The sequence below is a fragment of the Thunnus thynnus genome, chromosome 21 (assembly GCF_963924715.1).
Source record: "Thunnus thynnus chromosome 21, fThuThy2.1, whole genome shotgun sequence".
Taxonomy (NCBI): domain Eukaryota; kingdom Metazoa; phylum Chordata; class Actinopteri; order Scombriformes; family Scombridae; genus Thunnus; species Thunnus thynnus.
Window position 1 is genome coordinate 14,953,225 of NC_089537.1, and position 22,054 is coordinate 14,975,278.

The window sequence follows — 22,054 nt, forward strand, 5'->3', positions numbered from 1 at the left end:
ACTCGCTAGAGTGTTCATCTGGAGCTTAAATTGCAGACATTTTCACGCACATACACACATATTTGTTCTGAGTTTATCCACTGACAGCACGCATTTGTACAATGCAACTCGGCGTAACCATGTGATGATTCTCTTTTGTGTTTCTATGACAGTATAGTACACTTCTGCAGTTATACTACAGACCATTTAACACAAGACTGGAAGTAAGAAGAGACCAAAATTTCTGTTAATATCTAATTACAAAAAATAACATTATTTAGATATTTTTTACAATTGGGAATATGGTAGAGATTACAGCATTGTATGAGGGTAATCACAGAAAGAAGCAGATGCGTCTTAAATACCTCTAAGTTGTTGCTAATCTGCCTCTCATGTTGACATCGTAATGGGAGGATTTTGGCAGATGCAGTTGCATTAAAAAAGAAGCCTTACTTTATATAAAAAAATGTCATTATAATGACTCTAGTTGGGAAGTTATCCCCATATAATCATATCATCTTGAAATAAATGTTTAAGCCATTGTTGTTTATGAGGAACTCAATACAGATAAATAATGCAGCCAAATCCAAATCATCCAAGACCCTACAAAGAGATATCTAGACTCAAACATCAACCACACAACACATATTATGTATGACTTACAAAACACCAGGGCTGCATTTTTTTTTTCATTATTGCTTATTCTGTTTTCTTGACTCTGTTTTGTCTATACAATGTCAGAAAATAGTGAACAATGTCCAACTATCAGTCCAAAGATATTAAGTGTACTAATAGAAAAGCAACAAATTCTCACATTTGAGAAGCTGAAATCAGAGAATGTTTGGCATATTTTCTTGAATAATGACTGAATCGATTAAAGGATGATGAAAATATTTTTTTTGTCAGTCAAACAATCTATAAAATGAGTAACCTTGTCAGCTCTACAAAACACACACAATCTTTTCTTCAGGGTTAAAAGTAAGAGGATTTTTTGTACGCACAAAAAACACATCTTCACACATAGACTAAGAGACAATAAACAGGATCGACACACTGAAAATTGTTAAAATACACAAGAAGGTGCAGATATGAAACTCACACTAGCAGAGCAACATGCAAGGTAACATAAACTGATACAAGTGGGTCAGGTACACTCACACTGACAAAGAGGCATTTCAGCAGTAATAGATACATTTGGGTCAGGTAGACAGCTGTGCACACACAAAAACACACACACATACAGGCAGAAACATCTGTTTTTGGCCTACAATCAAGCCCAGATGGACCCTGAGGCTGGTGCGAAACCAACAGTGGAGACCACACATTAAATACGCCCTGTAGTCTTCGGACTGACTCCTGGAGATTTAGAGCGGTGAGGGGGTATTAACCAGGACCAAAACCTGCAATTGTTCTCATAATGACACAGGAAGGTATTTCCAAATTAATACGTGCCATAATTTCTGGGAAATTTAGGTCAGTCGACCAAAATCCGATGAGCGCGGAGTCTTGTGTGGCTTGAGACTCTTAGGCGTCATAATGTGTGTACAGTGGGTTGCATGAATATGCATTGTGAGGGCAAGTTAACTTTTTTTTTTCATCTAAGCAGGAATATGAGGCCGAACCTAAACATAGAAAGTGAATTAATATATTGGAGTTAAAAGTGATGATATTCAGCTTTGATGTCGAGCGATCAAAGGCATCATGAAACTGCATGGTTCAGAGGGGCAGCGTTGCACTGTATATTTAGCTGTGAGCTTAAATTAGACCTGTCACAACTATAGACACATGCCATACTCGCTTGTGTGTCTCTTCATCAGTCGGGGAAGTTGATGTAGCTGTTGCTGCTGATTAGATGGTATTGTTTTTGCTTGCGGGTGGCATTTTGGGAGATGTTGTGGTGGCATGTATGCATTAAGAGAAAGGTCTAAAGAAATACAAAGTTTGCCGGTGTGTGTTTGTGCCTTTGTGTACTAAAGTGTGTGTGAGAGTCAGCTTGTCCTTGTGCGAGCCGTGAAGAGAGGACACAAAGTACCTGGCCTGTACCTGCCTAATCAAGTTAGTGGAGGAGCCTGCAGCTATGGAGGCTCAGAGAGTTAATACTGGCCCAAATAGAGACTACGGCTCCTCACTTTTATCCCGGAAACCTTGTAGTTTCCCCCACTAAACTCATTAAACACCAACATGAAGCCTAGAGCTGCTCAGTGCGTTTACACCACACACACACACACGTACACACCTGCTCTCCTTGTACTGCCGTATGCCTGCTGACACATGCATTCTTATAACAATTATAGACCATCCACCCGCCTCTTACCAACACAGAGGGGTGAGTATTTGATAATTCTTTCTTTGTAGTTGTACCCAGACGAAAATATGTTAAAGATATACTGCATCTGTGATATGTGTGTAATTTACAGCTTTATAAGTCTGTTTGATATGTGCCCCGACAGTATTTGCAATTGTACGTGCACACACACACACACACTCACTCTCTTTCTCCGTCTCACAGACAGACAGGATGTGTGTTCTCACTCTCCCTCTAATCCCGGTTGCTGTCTCAGTTTTTCTGAGGGAAGTGATGACACATTATCAAAGTGATTTCTATTTGTTACAAGGCTCATTTAGGTCAATTAAAGGAAGTTCATTTTGTGTTGTCAGTGTTAGTGGCACCATACCCCAAAGACTTGCAATTAGTTGTCTGACTTATCTGTGACGTCCTCAGATAGTCACAAATGTTTGCAGTAGGGAGTCTTGAAAGGCTGTGTTGTTGGTACAAGGCAGTTGTGACATGAGCTCAAATGAGCGTTGTTGTTTTGAATACTGCATGCATGCATGGATGTGGAGCCTGTGTGTCTGTTTGCAAGCAATTTGTGCGGAGTAAAAATTTAGTATTAGTACCAAATACATAGTGAATTACTATTTCTTATTTATTTAAGTCACCACAGGTAGGCTTTAGATGGTGACATTTTATTTGAATTATGTAAAAGTAATCACCATTATCATAAATTACTTAAACAGCATGTTAGAGCGATGGAAATAAAGAAGTAGCAATAAAACTAATTTAGGTCTACTTTTGAAAATGGTTGTTGCTGGCAGTCTTCTTGGGAACAACATAATTGGTCATGATAATGTCTCAAAATTCAAGTGATAGCAGTCTATTTATGTTAAAACGTTGTGGTTGTGGGTTGGTGAAATATGGCAGAGTAATAGTTGGTACTGAAGTAATGAAAAATATCTTATTGGCAGGAACGGAACATATATTTTTAAGTAGGGATGCATCAGTCCAACTTTTACCGACTGCATGGGACTCATTTAGATCATATCATGTAAGTTAATATTAGGCTGTGACTGTGAACTTCCAAGCTACTGTATATGGGAGACGCGCTTTCTTTTTAGCCGTGTGCCTATTTTAATTATATACTTCTAGACAGCTTATGAGATTGAGTTGTTAAAATGCATCATCCTCAGATACATTACCGTATACCGACCCAAGGGCAAAAGCACCATCACCTTCAACTTGTTTAATGCATGTAACACACAGGGCTCATGCTGTAGGATTACTGTTGCTGTGTAGACACAGAGACCTTATAACCACTGCAGAGCCCATGGCAGTCGCTGTCTGAGGCGAAATGCGTCATTCAGCTTATTTACAGCCTTCTGCAGTTATTCACCAAACCTCTTCACCTCTGTGGCCTTGTGTTTTTCCTTCTTTTTCTCACAAAACAAAACCAACCCGCTAAATTAACACTACACCGCCCCTCAGAAGTGGGTTTTTTTTACTTTAGCTGTTAAAACTCTCATTAATGAGATTTAATATCAGTCTTCTTTTTCTGTGCTGCTCTTTGTAAGCTTTGTAAACATGTAATAAAAGCTAATGTTACTTGTCCATTTAATGCTTCATAATGTCTAAAATGAAATTATATACAGTCAGTCCTTAGTAACAGTATCTAACCGTGAATGGCGTTGTCAGCACTTCAGACCACTATCACTACCCATGTTAAAATACATTTACTGTAAAGCACATTTTGCGAATGATGATTAAGTATCAGCAGTAGATTAAAACATCAAAAGAACTGAAAACCGACAGCTGTATTTAATGTGGATTTGCCATGTCTGGCTGATATCACAGCTGCTTAATGTGGTCAGTATCAGGGCCGATACAGATCTGACAAATCAGAGCATCCCGATTTCTGAAGTGATTCCCAGATCCACTTGTGTGTGTGTTCTGTGTTTTTTTTTATTTTCATTATTGATTCATCTGCTGATCATTTTTTTGATTAATCAATTAGTTGTTTGGTCTATAAAATGTCAGAAAATAGTGAATAATCCCTGTCAACTGTCAAAAACCCAAAGATATTCAAATTTAGTGTCATGTATGAGGCAGAGAACCTTCAAATCTTCACATTTGAGAAGCTGCAACCAGGAAATGTTTGCCATTTTTGCTTAATAAATGCCCAAAACTGTTATTTCATTATCAAAATAGATGCAGATGAATTGTCTGTCGATCAACTAATCGATTAATTTACTAATTGTTACGGTGTTTACTTGCCCCTGTGTGGTCCTGCACACCTGTAATCTAATCTGTACCTACTTTGCATTCCACCTGATCCTCTGTCCATCTAACGTGGCATGATGATGATTTAGCAGTACACTGGCGGAGTGGATTAACTGTGCAGTTCACGCTTTCTGTCTGAAGTTTCATGCTTTTAAAGGAGGGCAGAGTGTCATTGATTAGAGAAAGAGACAGTGTGGAAACATTATAGTGAGACCTGATTAGTAAGAGTGTAGCGTGACGTGCCGAGGGATCAGCATCAATAATGACACCCGCAGAAAATCTGCTTGAGCCTCAGTTTTCTATTTCCCTCAGAAGTTTGATGTCTCCCCTCCTGTCCTTGTCCACAAAGTGTGACAGTTGCTGAAATGTATCAACCCCCACCCCCCCCACCACAACCACCCCCCACTCAAACTGCCATGAAGGTGGGTCATATAATTGCAACAATTTACCCTAATGTTAGTAGTTCACCTTTAGTTTGGTTAACATGTGTTATTATTTCCACATTACCATGAGCACTTCCCTATATGAGGGCAAAACCCTCATTTCGCTGTTTCTTTTTTGGCGCTTTGTCAACTTTGTGATCTAATTCACTGCTTCTTGTGACCTTCCAATTGGCATTTACAGAGGAAATCTACCTGCACAAAAGGCTTTGTCACAGTGGTTAATGAGCACACGGTGAAGGACAACCTGGTCATTAAGCCTTTGGACCCAAGCATGGAGATAATGGCATCTATTGATGTGGGTGAGATAATGACGGGGCCATATGTGTTGTGGTCTTACGCTTTCTTCCTTACAGTAGATCCATTTGTGTTGATTTTAGTGAACTTCAGTGCAAGGGGGGGAAATGTTGGTTGTTAAAGATGTCATCTATCGGCTCCGGTGCTTTATAAATAGAGTGTGAGTGGTGAATATTCATGCTGCATGGTTATTAAGTTATTTTGAACCCAAAAATAGCGAAAGAAGAGGTGAAATGAGCTGAAGCCACCAGGCAGAGTCTGAGTTAAGCAGTGAGTTTGGCATTCTGCAGAGGCTGTGAGGAACAAAATGTATTTTTGATTGATGTTTTCACTGTTTAGTTGGATATCATTAGGGACAGTGCTGAAGCAGATTTCTGTTTTTCATTCCACAGACATCATGACACAGCTACGTGATGACGGACATATCCCTTTCTATTAATATTTGTGATTGTTACCCCTATTCTTCCAGTCTTTCACGGTTTACCCCTCAGAGAGTGTGTTGCCTAGACCCACGGATGCGACGAAATGTGTATGTTGTTGTGCTTCTTCAAAAACAGCCTGGCCTCTCTCATGGGGAAAATACACTGGATCACACAGAAGGAAATGCAATTACCGCCTCCCAGCAGAATCCTAATCACTGAGCCCTGATGTTAAAAGTTAGCCTCTTTAATGTGTTGAATTTCAAAGACGTAGCACAAATCATTTGATTCACTCACTCCCATCTTCACAGGATGTAAATAAGCTTATTAACTAGCCATTTTTAATATGGGCGTCCTATGACCTCAAGAGGAGCGTCTGACTTTATTCAAATAGGGTCTCAAAAGACACACCAGCTAAATTAATATATTTACAGTAAATATGTTTATTTTAACACTCTTTTTCAGTAACCCTGAAAAATTCTGTTGGTGTAGCAATTTGGACAGCAGATGTGTGCGTGCGTGTTTTAGATACACCTGAATAAACATAAAAGCCCTCTGTGCATTTTCAAACCTCCTCCAACACAGCATGTAAAACTAGTTAGCATTCAGTTTAGTGTTGACACAACATAAATCTCAAAGGTTTTTCTTTTACTATGCATAAAGTCTGTATGTAAAGTATGCATGTGATGTATATGAATGCAGAATCAATATGTTTCCAGCAAGAAGTCCAAATGAAACGACCACATAGGTCATTTGACCATGCACTCTAGAAAGACCCATAAGAGCGTTTTCTAATCAGGTGCTTATATCGGCAGTAATCGGCAGGACAAAATCATCTGTCTGAGCCTTCCAAAACCGTTACACATCACTGTTAAAAATAATGATGTTTTATGGTGTGACAACGCTGTGGTTAAGGTCTGTTGAGGTTTAGGCACAAAAATCACTTGGGTAGGGTGAGGGAAAGATCATGGTCTGGGTTAAAATGATCACTTGAAACATGGTGTGAGTTAAAGTTACTACTCCCTTAAATTTAGGCAACCTTCATCATCATGGCAACAGTAAACACCACAACAATTGCAGTTACGGTTTTCAAAGAAATGACATTCGCAGTTGATAGCGGGAAGCAAACAGCGATCTCCTGCAGCAAAGTCCACTAAGTCCACTTTTTGCAAGTTAGGATCTAACCAGCCACCCAACCCGCCACCTCCGAATATGGAAATTTGACGTCATTTGAACTGCACCACTTCTCTTTGTCATAATTACTACGGCCGCTAGAGAGTGTCTGTCACTCAAACGTAACTATAGGTTGTTTTTGGCGACTGGCATTACGACCTATTGTGTCATTTTTCTTGGAAGGACAGGCTCATTTCAAGTTCTGCGGCTCCTAATTGTACCACTGACTAATAAAGTCTTCTTCTGGACTCCAACTGGGAATCAAATGCCCAATTAGAGCCCTTACCCTTAGGCCCTACTCTGGTAGAAATTAACAGAAAAGAGGAAGAAGAAGCAGAATTACTGAAGTAGTACATTCCATAGTTAGGCTGACGTCGTTGCCTTAACATGGCCTTAATAGATCCAGAGACACAAATTGCCTGAGGCTAAGGTGTGCAGGTTGTTTGAAAGTGGCTGCAAGTCTCAGGCGTCTCTGTTTTTTTTTAAGAGGCTAGCTGTCAGAGTGGACTAGTCCATTCAGCTCTCTGTGAAACTCAGTCCGTCAGATGCCTCACTAGTACATAGAAAAAGAAAAGAGAAGGAAACAGAGAGAGGCGAGACACACAGGGAAATAGGCCTACATCTGTTTGCTTGGTCTAGCAGAGACACGATCACATCGGATGCCTGCAGGCTCTGTCTCCAACTCTGCTCCTCTGTTGTTCCAGTTTACCTTTGGGAGACATGTTCGTGGAGACGGAGACTCAGGCAGGCACACACATGCAATCACACAAACACACTTAGACCACTTCTGCTATACCCTTTCTGTGTTAAAACAGCTGTTGTTAACCAAACCTATTTCTCTCTCTCTCATTAATGGTATAACTTTCTGCTATTGTGCCCGTCTCTGGCATTAACGGGACAAATTACAAAGGCCAGGCACTCAACAGACACACACAGACATGCACATATGCACACACTCTGGTAATTAATTGGTTCCAGTGGAGCCAAGAGCTAATTTACCATCCCTCCTGCCACATTTCTTCTGATACAGTCAGACAACTCATCTCAAGGCAGCTTCCTTATGGCTCCCTCCCCATCTGTAGGTCCTTTATGTGGGTTGAAGTATATGTGTGTATGGGAGTTTTTTTCTGCCAAAGAGGTGGTTGTTGTTGTTTTTCAGGCATATAATTACTGAGCTGTAGGAGTTGGCAGCCTGTTAGGCTTGTTATCTTGGATGTGTTGATTGCAAGAAACATGTGCCCCTTGAAGTGAAGTGAAGTGCCCACTGAAGGGAAGCATCAGTTAAAATAAGAATAACTATGCTAAAACACGTTTGTGCTAAAACATATCCTTAGCTGTAGATATTGTTGTGCAGCTTGAACATTAGGCTAAGTGGTGAAAAAACTATGGAAGGCCATGTAGTTCACAAACTTTGTTAGATCTAGCCCAGTAGTTTAAAAAAGTAGTCATCTCCTTTTGTAAAGTAAAGGTATAAAACCCAAATTGAATAAAACTCCATTAAAGGAAAAATACAAAATTACAAATTTTAAAGTGAAAATATATGTTTTTTTGCTTTAACTTATCATAATGAAGTATATGTGGATTGCACAGTGTTATGTCTATAGAATAATGACACGGTCGGCATTTAGATTGGTTCCCTATAAGCTTCACTTTCACTATGCAATTCTGCCACTGGTACGATCTCCCAGGAAAGTGAAGGCTAGATTTACAGCACAAAGGAAGTGCGTCAACCATTGCATGACCAAAAGAGGAAGAAGATAGCACTTTTGTTTATCCCAGTAGCTATTGGTAGCTATATCTTATAATAATTTGTTAGGTGGTCAACCTCTTTGCTAGACCAAGCAAACTAGTCTTGCTAGTCTTGTTATATATTTGTATATATACATATATAATTATTGTTATATGATAAATGTGGAATATTGCACAGGCAAATCTGATGACACACTACTAATATCTGCATATGCTACGTTTTCGTTGCATTGAGTATACTACCCAGGGGTGTAACAATACATGTATTCGCCTCAAGCCATCACAGTTCGGATGTTACAGATCAGTGTATGCAGTCCTATAAAGAATATGTGACCCAAACAATTACTTTACTGTCAAAATAGTTTAATAATCTACTTACTCTGACGTGCGGAACAATAATTCTATAGCATGAGTTCCACCTGCAACGTTTTGACAGTGCACCACTGAGCTGTATCATAAGTTAACTATTCAGTAATAGTTTTGGCCAATGAGCCATTGTTTGATGTTTACATTTTTCAAAATAAAAGACCAAAATGTTATTTTCTACCTTTCTTTTTTTTTCTTGTTGTACCAAAATTGTACCAAACTGAGACCCCAAAATCGTGAGTTTTGTGTACCATTACACCTTACACCCCTAGTTTGTAGTTAGCTAACACTATGGAGCAATATCCTGGTCAGGGATGTCAACAGTTAACCACTGAGAATATTTGGACCGGTTACAAATGTCAGTCTACAGGTTAATTTGTATACACACTCTGCTAATGGCTAGACAATTACGTGTTCACAACATCAGATGTGATCCTACACAGAGTGTTGCATTACAGGTTGTTTGTAGACTTAATGTTTCTAGGTAAGCGAGTGTCTTAAATTCTGTTTATAGTGAGTGTCCAGTTTAACCAGCAGGAGTTTCTGAAGGCTCATGTAACATGGTTTTGTGCAACAGAGGAAATAAATTCATGACAAATGAAAATGTGTCCAAAGCATCTTCTGATGTCTCTACTGCAGAATCGGAATGTGTCAAGCTGCCAAATACCACTGACACAGATGATAAGGAGCTCAAAAAGACAAACAGGCAGTCTTATAAATGCTAACTGCTACCATGCTTTTGACTGCTACCAAGAGCCTGGTAGGAGAGTGTGTGACCAGTACACTTTAAAAGACAACGTGTATTAATACTTACACTGTACAGCTGCTTGTGCTTATCGCATAACGTTAATTGTCAGCTAATGTTACCGAACAGATTAGCTGTTAGTGTTTACGTTAACGTTACACATATATATGCGGGAGTGGGAGAAATCTTGCACTACTACTGATGATGGAGACACTGGGAAACACTGAGTCTGTTTATTTGCTGCATCGCATGTAGTTTTAAATGAGGAAATGTGCAGCTTTCTTTTAAGGGCACAGCGGCCAGTTCAAAACAGGACATGCCAACTGGCCGTGTGGGTAGTTAATTTTAGAGGGGGCATTACGTCCACACTCTGGGGCATCCACAGCACTGCCGTTTGGCGGTGGTATAATTCCTGCCCTGCATATTCGTTTGATCCACTTTAAATATATATATATATTATAGCCACTTTTAATGGGTCTGTAAAGTAAATACAAAAGACTAAAAAATACAGTATTTAGCCCACAGTAGCTTATGAAGTGTAGTCAAGTACAAGTATGAAAAATATCACCATTTGGAAATTAGTAGCCTAAAATTATGCTAAAGTGAAGTACATGAGTACTTTTCCCTGCTATAGGAGGTCCAACAGTATGTAGCTGAAAAATCTGTACATTTACAGCAAGTATAACCAAAGAGATAAATATAAAGAGACTCAACCTCCCCTGCAGTGTAATCTATCTGTAAGAGATTTCATCCATCATTCCCTCAGTCATATTCTGTTACCTCTAAAGCTGATATGATTGATTACAATATTAGTAATTGGATGATTCAAAACTGCTGTATTCTAGGCAGAACAAAAAAGAAAATTTCCACTCACTGATTTCACATTTTCAACTGAATGAGAGGAATTCATCCTTGGATAAATGTAATTTTCTTTTCATTCAGAGCCTGGTTAGCATCAAGGTAGCATTTCATTCATCTGTGAGGCGAGACTGTGCCCTTTTGGAGGTACAGATCAATGAACTGGTCTTGTACTTAATAGTGACCCTTGATTTTGGCATAGCAGCGAGCGCCCTCACTTTGCTTCCTCACCTTGGAGGTGTAGGAGGCAGATTCGGTTGTGTGACTAGAAAGTCAGTTTTAGACTTGCACCTGTGCACAGCTGTAGACAGTGATAGTGTAATTTTGCGCCCAGTGAGACAGTCGGCTACCCGTTAGCCAAGCATGTAATTAAAGCTTTAAAAATGTCACCATTCCACAGTGGTGGGCTTTATGCCCCTTATCACTGCAGTCCCAGGTGAGCGTGTATGTGCCAGTATGAGTGCGTGAGTTTAATGTTTGTGTTCACTGGATGTGTGGTGAGTTATTTTGTTGTAGGTCTTGGAGCGTGGTGGCCATCTTCGCACCGCTGCCTTGATCAGTCATCAGATGACGCCACTCCTCTTATGTGGGCTGGCCCCGCTAATACACCGCACAGAGAAGAGAAGGCTTTGAAGTGGAAGAAATCTTTGATGCCAATACAACATCCAAGCAGTTAAATGTTGAGAAAAAAATTAATCCACTGCGCGATTGTTTTGATCATCTCCAGGGTGAAAAAAATAGTGATCTTATGCTTGCAAATCAGTATAGGGTTTTGGGGGTCGGTGTTAATCTTCAGTTCTAGCTGTTAACTCAAAATCATTGATGACAATGGCATTAAAAAAGTGCTCCGAAACTTTGTATAAGAGGACTAGTAGCAACCCAACACTTGCTTTCCTGTCAGAGAGGTAACTTTGTAGTACCTTGCTAAGGTTGTTATGGAAATATCAACTCCCAGTGAGATGTAGTTCTGGGACAGCAGTGACAAACTCTCGGTTCCTTCTGTGAGATTTAAGCCACTCCAGTGCTGCGAGGTTGTTGTGACAACTTGCACCCTGTGAACAGCGCTTTCTTGACACTGAGAACAGCTCAGACAGTAGCCTGAGGGTCTGGGCTATGTGTCAGAGCCGCTGTCTCAGCAGCCGATCAGTGCCTGGGTCGGCCACAGGATTTTTCACAAGTTGACACTGTATTAAATAGACATCTCTCAGCAGTAGCAGCAACGGCTTGGATGAAGAGGTAGAGATTCAGAGGGTTCAGGCCTTGTGGGATAATGTTAATTGGCACTGAAAGGCAGTGTGTGTGCTGTCCATAGAGCCTTATGAAGCTGATTGTTTCACTCCTCTGTCTATGCCACATGTAGCTTTGTTTTCTGTTTTTTTCTTCTCTTAGAAAACTTTAAGAATAACTAGACACAGTTCCTAAAAGAAACCTCATAGTACCTTTATCAAAAGCTGAGAAGAAACCAGCCAACCTCAGAGATGATTAATTCCCTGTAATTATGAAGTTGGCTGTGTAGGCTACAAGGCCTGACTCTGCCTTACCTTGACCTAAATTTGGAAGTGAACATTTTTAAAAGCCCTGCTCTGTATTCAAAGGGATAACCTGCCAGGCTTTCTGTAATGGTTTTAAGTCACGGGTCATATTGAACTACCTCCAGCAATCATGGAAACAGCGAGACAGGGCCAGGTCATGCTGGTAATTGCTGTCTAGTGGCGTGTGAGAGCTTTTCACGCAGATACGGATGTTTCTCTCTTTTTCAGGCGTGATGTCACTCTTTCTGCCACATATTGCATGTTATTGAAGCTTTGCCTTGTCTGGAATTGTGTTATGTAGACACACACGTAGACCGCATCCAGGCACGTGATAATGCATCAGCATGAGTGCGAGAGGGTAAGCAAGTTGAGTAAAAATAACAGCATAATTTGGGAACCTCTGGAGAGTTAGGGTGGGACTCAGATGAAATTGCTGGGTGTGTGTGAGCAAGACAGTGGAGAGAGTTAGTGTGTGTGTTTCTGTGGCTTGTTGTTTGTGTGGATTCAAATGTGTGTGATGTAAGTCCCAGATTTAACTGCACCCAAGCTATGGTTGTGGTCAGGCCAATCATCAGGGCTGGTCAAAAAAAAAGCCTTCCACCTCAGTACAGTACACAGTCTTTGGTGTGTTTATGGGTCATTGTGTTTTTCCACTTGTACAAATTTTTTAAAAGAATAACAAAAAAACAGAGTCTGAGGTGAGTACAACCATTACTCAAGAGCAGAGGAAGGTGACATTATCTTAAATCGATCCCAAGATTATTTACTGTAAAAAAAATTAAAAAAAAAAAAGTTTCGGTAGAAGTTTGGCCAAACAAACTTGGAGCACTGAAACTAAGTTGAGTACCCGCAGTGTTAGTTCCAGTCGGCCACCAGAGAAGCTCTCTCCGGCTCCTCGTCCCCAGGGCCTTGTGTTTTATCAACTGAGTCCCTTCACTCCATATACTGAGAGCAAAAAATAAACAGCAAATCACAGTTCTGTTTTCCAAACCATACCACTTTTGCTTGCGCAGCATTCCCAAACCCAACAACAGATTGGAATCTCAGAGCATCGCTCCAACAGGGGAACCTGATATTTGTTTTGTTTAATCTTTATTCCAATTTAGAGTTCTTTGTGGAACAGGTTCAACACAAGTTCAGCCTCAGAGTCAGATTATGTCAAGGAAAAGATATAGCATTACTCTAAAGAATTGTCCATGGCACAGGAACATAAACCTTATACTGTATGTCCAAATAATCACTTTTCAATAAGTAAGATTCATAACACCAAAAATAAACATGTAAGAATTGCCAGAAAATGAATAATAATCATCAAATCATAAGAATAATGATAATATAATGTCAAATTAATTTTATTATGCAAAGAATATAGTTTAACGTGTTCTACATTAAGGAGAAACAAGAAAATGGGTGAGCAATAAGGAAAAAAGTAATATATTCATATATATATATATATATATATATATATATATATATATAGGATGTAATATATAATAACATGCTCACATAGGCCCATAGGTCTTGTTTCTGTTTCTTTCTCACACACACACACAAGCAGGACTCAGTCCAATAGCAGAGAAATAGCAGTTGGGAAAAAGGAAGCTGGAGCCCAAAATGCATTCAGGCTGGGGAGAAAACTGGAAGAGCTGTTAAGTCAGCATTGTGTGTGTGTGTGTGTGTGTGTGTGTCTGTGTGTGTGCGTGTGTGTGTGTGTGTGTGTGTGAGAGAGAGAGAGAGAGAGAGAGAGAGATTGTGAAAGAGCAAAAAAGACAAACTGCACATGTGAACATTTGATTTGTGCTTCAAAAGCCACACTGTTCACCACAGATAAGGTTTTGAAACAAACAAGCCATCTGATCCAAGTGCGTTTTTCAATCCCACTCTTGGAGAGACACAAACATTTCCTCGCACGGAATTAATCTGCCCTCTGATCTGGGGGTCGTAGAGCGGAAAGGGTCCTGCTGTGCAGCGATGAGCCTTTGATGGTGATATCATCACTCCGTCATTCTTTCTGTCATCCTCCGCTGAGCCTGTGAGACACCCAGCAGACTGAAGTGGACTGAAGATACAAGCATAAACAGTGACAGAAAAGGTCAATGAAAGGTAGAAACAGAGAAGAACAAGGGATGGATAGCGATAGAAGTTAGAGAAACCTGACTAGGCAGCAAAAAATATATATATATATATCGTAATGAGAGCCATAAGACAGTTAAAAGTCACTCAGTTAGCCACTGAGTCTGTCATGTTGTGTTTTATGCAGCAGTCATTCACTCAGTCAGGCACCTCATCAGTCTGTCAGTCAGTCACCTGGTTCGTTATTTTGTCAAATAATTTGTCATTCAACCTGTCTGACATTAGGTCATCTAGTGTGTCGGTTACACAGTCAGTGAACCAGTTGTTCAGTCAGTTAGCCTTAAGTCAGGCACTCATCTGGACATTAAATTGATCCCAAAAATCAGTAATTTAGTTCAGCAGAATCAGTTATTAATAAGTCAGTCTGACATTCAGAAAATACGATAGTCAGCTGTGCTTTTCAGACAGACTAACAGACAGCAAAGTGAAGAGCAAATGTCTCCTTCATATCCATGTGTGCTTTGGTCTAAACACAAGACACCAAAATCACAGATACCAATTGGCAGACAGAGACAAAGAACAACAAACAAAAACTGGCAATAACCGGCTTGATAGACAGAGTGATAAACAGGCAAAAACCCCAGTCAGTCGCATCCAAAGAAACACGTGCACATATAAGCCTCACAAACCTGCAGCTATATAAAGCACCTCAGTCGTGTCTGTGTGTGCTTTTGGCCTAAAACAAAGTCTGGGTTGATTTTACTGGTGTGTGTGTGTGTGCCCTTTCTGGCCAGAGAGAGCAGAGTGAGAGAGAGAAAGAGAGGAGAAAGAGAAAGTGAGAGATCTCACACTCCCCTGACTGTGTTTGGACAGATGGATCATCAGTGCACCACTCACATTTGACAAACGTGTTTGTATGTTGGCCTATGTGTGTGTGCGTGTGTGCGTATAACTGTGTCAGCGTGACAAATACAAAGCCGACGTTTATTTGGGAGCCTATTCATTATGTATAGTGTAATTCAACCATTATGAAGTGCCCCTCAGACAAAATCAATAGTGGTGTTAATATGATCCTCTCTCCACTCGTTACTGCAGGAAGACTTTAATTGATTAGTTAGCTGACACCTCAACTTCCAAAATGCAAAGATACAGAGGAGTGTGTGTGTGTGTGTGTGTGTGTGTGTGTCTGCCTTGCAGCTCTCTATATGCAGCTGAAGGTGTCATTATGTAACTGTCGAAAACTGTGAAACAAACAGCTATTGACTGTCTGAGTCCATTTATTATTCATCTGTATACATTTAACTGCAAGCGGACCATTCCTTTGCATATTCATCATTTTTTGAGGTTGATAAGTAACATGCAGTCTTTGAAGGGGACATATGCTTTTCATGCTTTTCTGTTATTTATATACTCTTATAATGTACGTCTATGTTGAACATGGTCAAAGTTCCAAAACATGAGGTGAACATATGTAAAAATGCTCCCCGAACGTCAAAAGCCCACGCTTAGGTCTGCTCTGAATGCTTCATTTGCAATGTTACCTCTACTTCCTCTCAGTGATGATGTCAGATTGTTTGTGCATGCCAACAAACAACCATCCACTCCATAGCCTTTGTTGCTAAGGTTGTTGCTAAGGTTGTTCCATGGGTTGTCTGTGTTGTCCACTAGCATATTTTGGATCTGATTCGGACTCGAACATGTACAGATGTATTTGAGAAGCTGACGTTTCGATTAAAGAATGAAAAAAAGAAGTGAAATCTATCTACTAGTTTTTGTTTACGTTGTTGCCAGAAGCTAGCTGAGACACAGCCTCCGGGGTCTAACCAATCAAAACAGAGGGGGCTTCTCAGGAGGGGGGCCTTCAAGGGACAGGAGGTAAAACAGCCTCCTACAGATAGAGGCTGAACTGAGGGGCTGTATAAAGTGCCAGTATAAGATACATAAGCATTTTTTAAATTGTAAATCATGCAAAGATATTGCAGAGCCCCAGAATATAAATATAAATGAATAATAATAATAATTATAGACCTGGAAATGTGCATGATACATCCCCTTTAACAATAGGTTTTGTGAGGACATCAGAGATTCAAGCCATTCAACATTTTAGATAATTTGTAAATTTCATCAAAGTCATCAAAAAACAGGACTTTTTTTGAATTATATGAGTTTAAGTTCAAGGAGGAACATGTTGAGCCGGTAGATTTATAAGAAATTAGACTTTCAGTATTTAGTGTTTTGTAATTTGATGTTTAACGAGTACAGAATTTGTGATTTGTACTATAACTAAAGGAAGCAGAAACAACCTCAGATATCATCCTGATAGATGCAAGTTAGCCAAAAGCATTTAGGGAATAAAGCATGGTATATTTATGAAGAGTTGTGCAGCTTTAATTTTGATTGTCTGCATCTCTGTGTCTGTGTGCATTCCCAAAGTTAGAAAAAAGACATCAGAATTTATCCTGTCTGGAATACTGTGTTATGCTGTATCATCTGCTCTTTATGCATTTGAGATGACAACATTGTGTACCCCATGTTTAGTTTTTGCTTGGCTAGGGCTCCCCCTGCTCCATGCACTGAATGTACCAGTGTTGTAATCCATCACAGGTCCCAGAGTGATTTCAGTGTGTGTGTGTTTGTGTGTGTGCGAGTTTGCTGTAAACGCACTTGTACAGTACGTGTGTTCTTGCGTGTCTGTAGGTGTGAAAGAAAGTCAGAAAAAGGAGTAGGAGTGGGAGCAGGAGGAGGAGGAGGGTGACGAGGAGGTGGTGGAAGCTTGTGCTGATGCCCTGGAGATGATTTAGAGTTTAGACCACTGAACAGCACAGAAAGCTCTTGCAGTATTCTCCCACAGGACCAGTCGGTGGCTTGTGGTGAGCTAAAGAGAAAATAGGATCCACCAGAGATCACTTCAGGGGAATGAAACAGCAGTTCAGACGGTTTAGTTTTAAATCAAGTCATGGCTACATGGGAATAAATCAGATTCCCTTCAAATGCTGAAAAATATTTGCACTATCTAGGGTTTTAAAGGTATTAATTGTTTCGCCATGTAATGGCAGGTTTTCATTAGGGTTCATTTTGATGCAAATACAGTAAGTCCAGATATGGAAAGTAGGTAAACACAATAAGGGTTCATTTGCATTTTGAGTCTAGCATGAAAAGAGAACATTTCAATTTCAATTCAACACACTGGGTATGTTTAGTTTTCACTGCTGCTTGCATAAAACACTGCTGGTCATTATTTAGTTCCTTCTTCATTCATCATCAATTAGAAATGTGTTCAGTAAGGAGAAAGCATGAGCGATTAAGGAACAGATAAGAGAGAATAGAAACAAAGAACTTTGTATCCTGAACATGCATGTGTGTGTGCAGGCATGTTAAAACTGACAGGTGGTTACGTGCAGGGTTGTAACAAAGGGAGCAAGGTTAACAAAGATTGTTCAACTCACTGGCCTTGACTCGTGCTCCTGTCTGCTAACCCTCTTCGTGCGTGTGGGTGTGAATGGGTATTGGTTGGTTGGAGACACATATGCACGCAAGGATCCATGTGAATACCACAGCCCTTTCAAATCACTCAATATATCATTCAATGCACACAAAACTGCAGAAACATCAATACTCTACTTTCCTATGTCAGCTTAATCTCTTATGAAATATTTCGACTAAGTGAATGCACACTTAAAAGTCTATAGGACTATATTAAAAATGACAAGAAGAACGTCCCAGCGAGCAGGCTACCTAGGGAAAATGACTCACTGGCTTTCAGCTGCAACAGGTAAAATAGCTGTTTGGCGAGGAAAAAATAGTTAAAGACTGTCAAGGAAACTAGCAGACAAAGAAAAGTGACATGTAAAACGAAAGGTTGACTAAAGCGAAACAGCGAAAGAGTTCAGAAGTTGACGTGTGAACCAACGAGACGAAAGGGAAAAGGAACAGAGAGGCAACTGGCAGTGGCTGTCACTTGCTTTCCCCCACTGTGGATGACAGGTGTTTTACATTACTTTGTGGGTGAAGGAAAACCACATACCCCCACTGCCTGTGCATTTATACAGTGGACTCCGAATGAATTCCGTACAGGCCCCAAGGTCATGAGGCTTATTTATACACAGTAAAGGCAGAGTAAACTTTCCATTCAAGGAGAAAATGGAATAAAACCACCGCAGTCGCAGCATTAGGGTTTTTATTCGAAAGCAGGACAAGAGAGGTGCCTTATGTTCAATCGCACTCCAAGCTTTCCAGCACTATACTTTAGAGAGAAAGACATAAGGTTTGTCTGAGGAGAGCAAATCTTCTTCTTTTTTTTTCTTTTTTGCAGCATACATTTTTTCCACATTTGATGCCTTCCGACAACAAACTCTGTATTAATAGTTTCTGCTTATTTGCAACTGTGCACCTACCATTCACACTAAATCAAGTCGGTCATGGAGGGAGGATTGCTCTGTTCTTGCTCTATACAAAGCAGTTTTTTTTCCACTGACTGGACAACAGATGCAACAAAATAATAAGAATGCTCCACAGGTTCAGCTACAGAACACATTTTCTTTTATTAAAAACACTTTAAGGAAGGCAAAGTGCTTCTCATTACTGCCACTTCACAGCTCGGATCTTTAGTATCTTTACTCACTCCACCACACTGCTGCTCAAAATGAAGCATACTGTCAGGGAGGCTTATTCTTCTGTTGCGCACAGCGTGAATCATTCTTGGTAATAGCATCATATAAATGATTAAAAAGTAATGATGTAGATGGTCTAGACTGCTCATCAATTCACCCCCACAAAGAAAGAAATCATGAACAATTGAGTTGCGCAAACTGCTTTCTTTTTCTTGCATCAATGACTTTTCTGGGAGGCATGAATCTGCCATAAGCATTATGTAATAATCACATTGAACAATTTGAGGGTTTTGTTCTGAATAAAAACATATCAGATTTACATCAGCTATAGGATTTAATTGACCCACGAGGAGTTCTGCGCAGCTCCATACATACAGTATATCAGGCACGTATACACTCCTAATAATGAATACACACATACACACACAGCAAACATCCAACTATTTCTGCCCTTGATCAAATATGACAAAGCTCCTGTCAGAACATGAAAAGACATGTACATGCACAATATCTCAGATACCGGAGGACACACACGCACACGTACATACGGTAGGTGTTCGAGGTAATGCAGAACCATGTCTGATTCATGCGCAAGGTGTCAGAGGTGAGAGGTGTGAGGTCTCTGGGTGCATGTGGGGAGCATGCAGGCTGTTGTTGCTCAGCATAAAACTCCCCCCCTCCTCTCAATCTGTCACACTCTCTCTTCTTAGCACCTCTCTCCCTTGTTCCCTGCTTGTGAGGATTTATTTTTACTGCTTTTCATCTCCCGCCCTGAATCCTTGGTGATTGTGGCAATACAGAGGTGCTACACTGTAGCAAGCTTTCCAGCGGCTGGATTAAAATTAAATATGAAATAAGCCTTTGTTTAAACCCCAAACTGTCGTCTTCACTCTCTGTCTCTTGTTGTATTTCTCCAGGTGTGTCTCTCCAATGCTCTTGGCCCCTGAGGCCTGAGGAGAAGTGAGCCAAGCCTAGGCCCCCATGGGACGCCCTGTTACCCAGCATGCACTGCTGCTGCTGCAGTGCATGCTGGTCCTGCGGCCTGGAGGCGTGGCAAGTAGGAGAGGGCCGGTGCTGCTGCCTGAATCACCCTGTCACAAGACAGAGCACCCACTCGTCCCACACTCAGGTAGGTTTCAAACAAACACACACACATACCAGACTGAGACCACTGATAGGGCTCATCAAGTTTTCCCTCTGAAATTATGTGCATATTTTCTGTATGCTGCATGTAGTTATTTATACCCTTTTCTATCTCTCCATCTATTTCTCCAACACTTAATTCCTTCACTCTAATCACATCACATTGACCTCTCCTTTCCTACCTTCGCTGCAGTTAGATTTGTAGACCTTATATGGTCAGTTTCTTGATCGTTTCATCACCATTATGACTGTTGCTAGGACACATAAATACTAGGGATGTGCATCTACATCACTGAGGGCGATGTGATATGCATCTTGATGCATTGCCAGTGATCTGATATATTAAAGATATATATGAAGCAACTACCAATGTGATACGATACGATTCACCCCGAATAATTATATATAAATAAGTCGGATTTTGCCGATGCAGAGATGTTAGATGCATCGCGGGCACGTTTTTTTAATCGTTTTTTTAATCGTTTTTTTAATCGTTTTTTTAATCTTTTTTTTAATCGGGCGAGTGCATCATGAACGTTTATGCTGGTGCACCGATGCAAATCGGTGAATCTTCCTATCCCTAATGTATACTGTATTTTCTAGCAAGAAGAAAAGGTGATGTGGAGTAAAAGTAATTTCTAGAAAGGACCGTCTTATATTTGATCCTTGAAAACACAAAATCCAGGTGACATTAGGCTGACATACTTGTTCAACTCAAAATAAGTGAATTGTAGACTTTTCTGGTTGCTTCTTTGTGATCAAAATAATTTACATCATTCCTTACTTTCCTTTTTCCTTTTCCTCTTTCCTTCCCATCCTTTATTTGCTCCCTGTTCTTTTCTTCATGCACAAGCAGACACAATCTTCCTTATATGTGTTAACTACATGACTGTGCAGTTTTTAGATGAAGTATGTATTCTGCGTCAGATTTCATTGCCTTTCCCCTTGATCTTACATTGCTATTGAACAACTAAACTGTAATGAAATGCTGTGTTGAATGAAAGTATCAATAGCGATCAATGCAGTTCTGTCTGCCCACTGCGGAGTAGCAAAATGTCATTGAGCTGTTTTCAGTCCAGCAGAGTTCTAGTCAGATAATCACATAGCATTCTGTCTAGGAAGAAATTGACTGGAAGACCAAGGTCACTGCATGTGTGCAAAGATCCACATGCATACCAAAACTAACATTTTGTGTACTACTCTCTCTTCAACCCTTTTTCTCTCTCTCACTCCAATTTTCTTCCCAGCCTTTGTCACTTCATTGTTAGCTGAGGTGGCACTCTTCCCTCTGCGCCAATTGAGTGCAGTGATGATGACTAACTACCCAGCTAACGTGATGCGTTCCCGCCTTGTGCTCTCTGCGCAAGGGGGGGATCATACACCAGTTCTTGGGTCAGCTGTGGTCAATGCGTTTGCTTTCTCTAATGTACCAGAATGGCCCATTAAGCTCCACTGGCTTAATGCTTTGTTTGAAATATAGGAACATTAATAAAGAGGGTCGACATTTCAGTTAGCAATCAGGCATGGTTCACTAACACAAAGCCTACTGTACAGAAGAGAAGAAAAGAAAGGGAGAGAAACTCAGAGACTTCACTCTGTCTGTGGTTCAGTGTCTGAATGATCCGCTATGATGATACAATGATACAGTTTCTTACTGCAGGGAAGTAGATAATAGTCTCTGGAGCACTAGTGGAAATATATTAGATAATAGTAGATGATGTATGGTAAATGGAAAGGTGAAGTTTACCCAAATTACAAAAAACATACTCACTTACCTTCAGTGCAATCTTGGTTTTATTTGGCCATATATTAAAATAGTCCACAGGCTTTGCTGTGAACAGTTTCCACAGTTTCAACTATTTTCTACCAGAGAAGTAGTCCATATGAAAAGTGTTGGCTGGCAAGTTCTGTGGGAAAATATGTTGTAACTTTTTTTCATTGTCCCTTTAGATGCATGACAGACAGATTTCACTTTGCGTTAAAGTTTGGCTTGATCAGTTATTGCTACATTAACTCCTGTTCACACATACAGGCTCTCTCTTGTGTCTCACAAGCCTGAAGCTTGAGGGCACATTTAGCATTGAGCCTGTAATTTACATACTGATGGGGCAGTTA

At 40.3% G+C, this 22,054-nt stretch overlaps 1 protein-coding gene across 1 annotated transcript in view; it reads left to right on the forward strand.

Moving 5' to 3' along the window:
• The window catches only part of sema5a (sema domain, seven thrombospondin repeats (type 1 and type 1-like), transmembrane domain (TM) and short cytoplasmic domain, (semaphorin) 5A), a 123,483-nt gene that overhangs the window by 13,533 nt on the left and 87,896 nt on the right, over positions 1 to 22,054 (forward strand). Inside the window, exon 2 of the mRNA XM_067578039.1 lies at positions 19,714 to 19,925. Within this exon, the coding sequence (XP_067434140.1) occupies positions 19,778 to 19,925 (148 nt within the window). The 5' untranslated portion in view covers positions 19,714 to 19,777. The remainder of the gene's footprint in view (positions 1 to 19,713; positions 19,926 to 22,054) is intronic.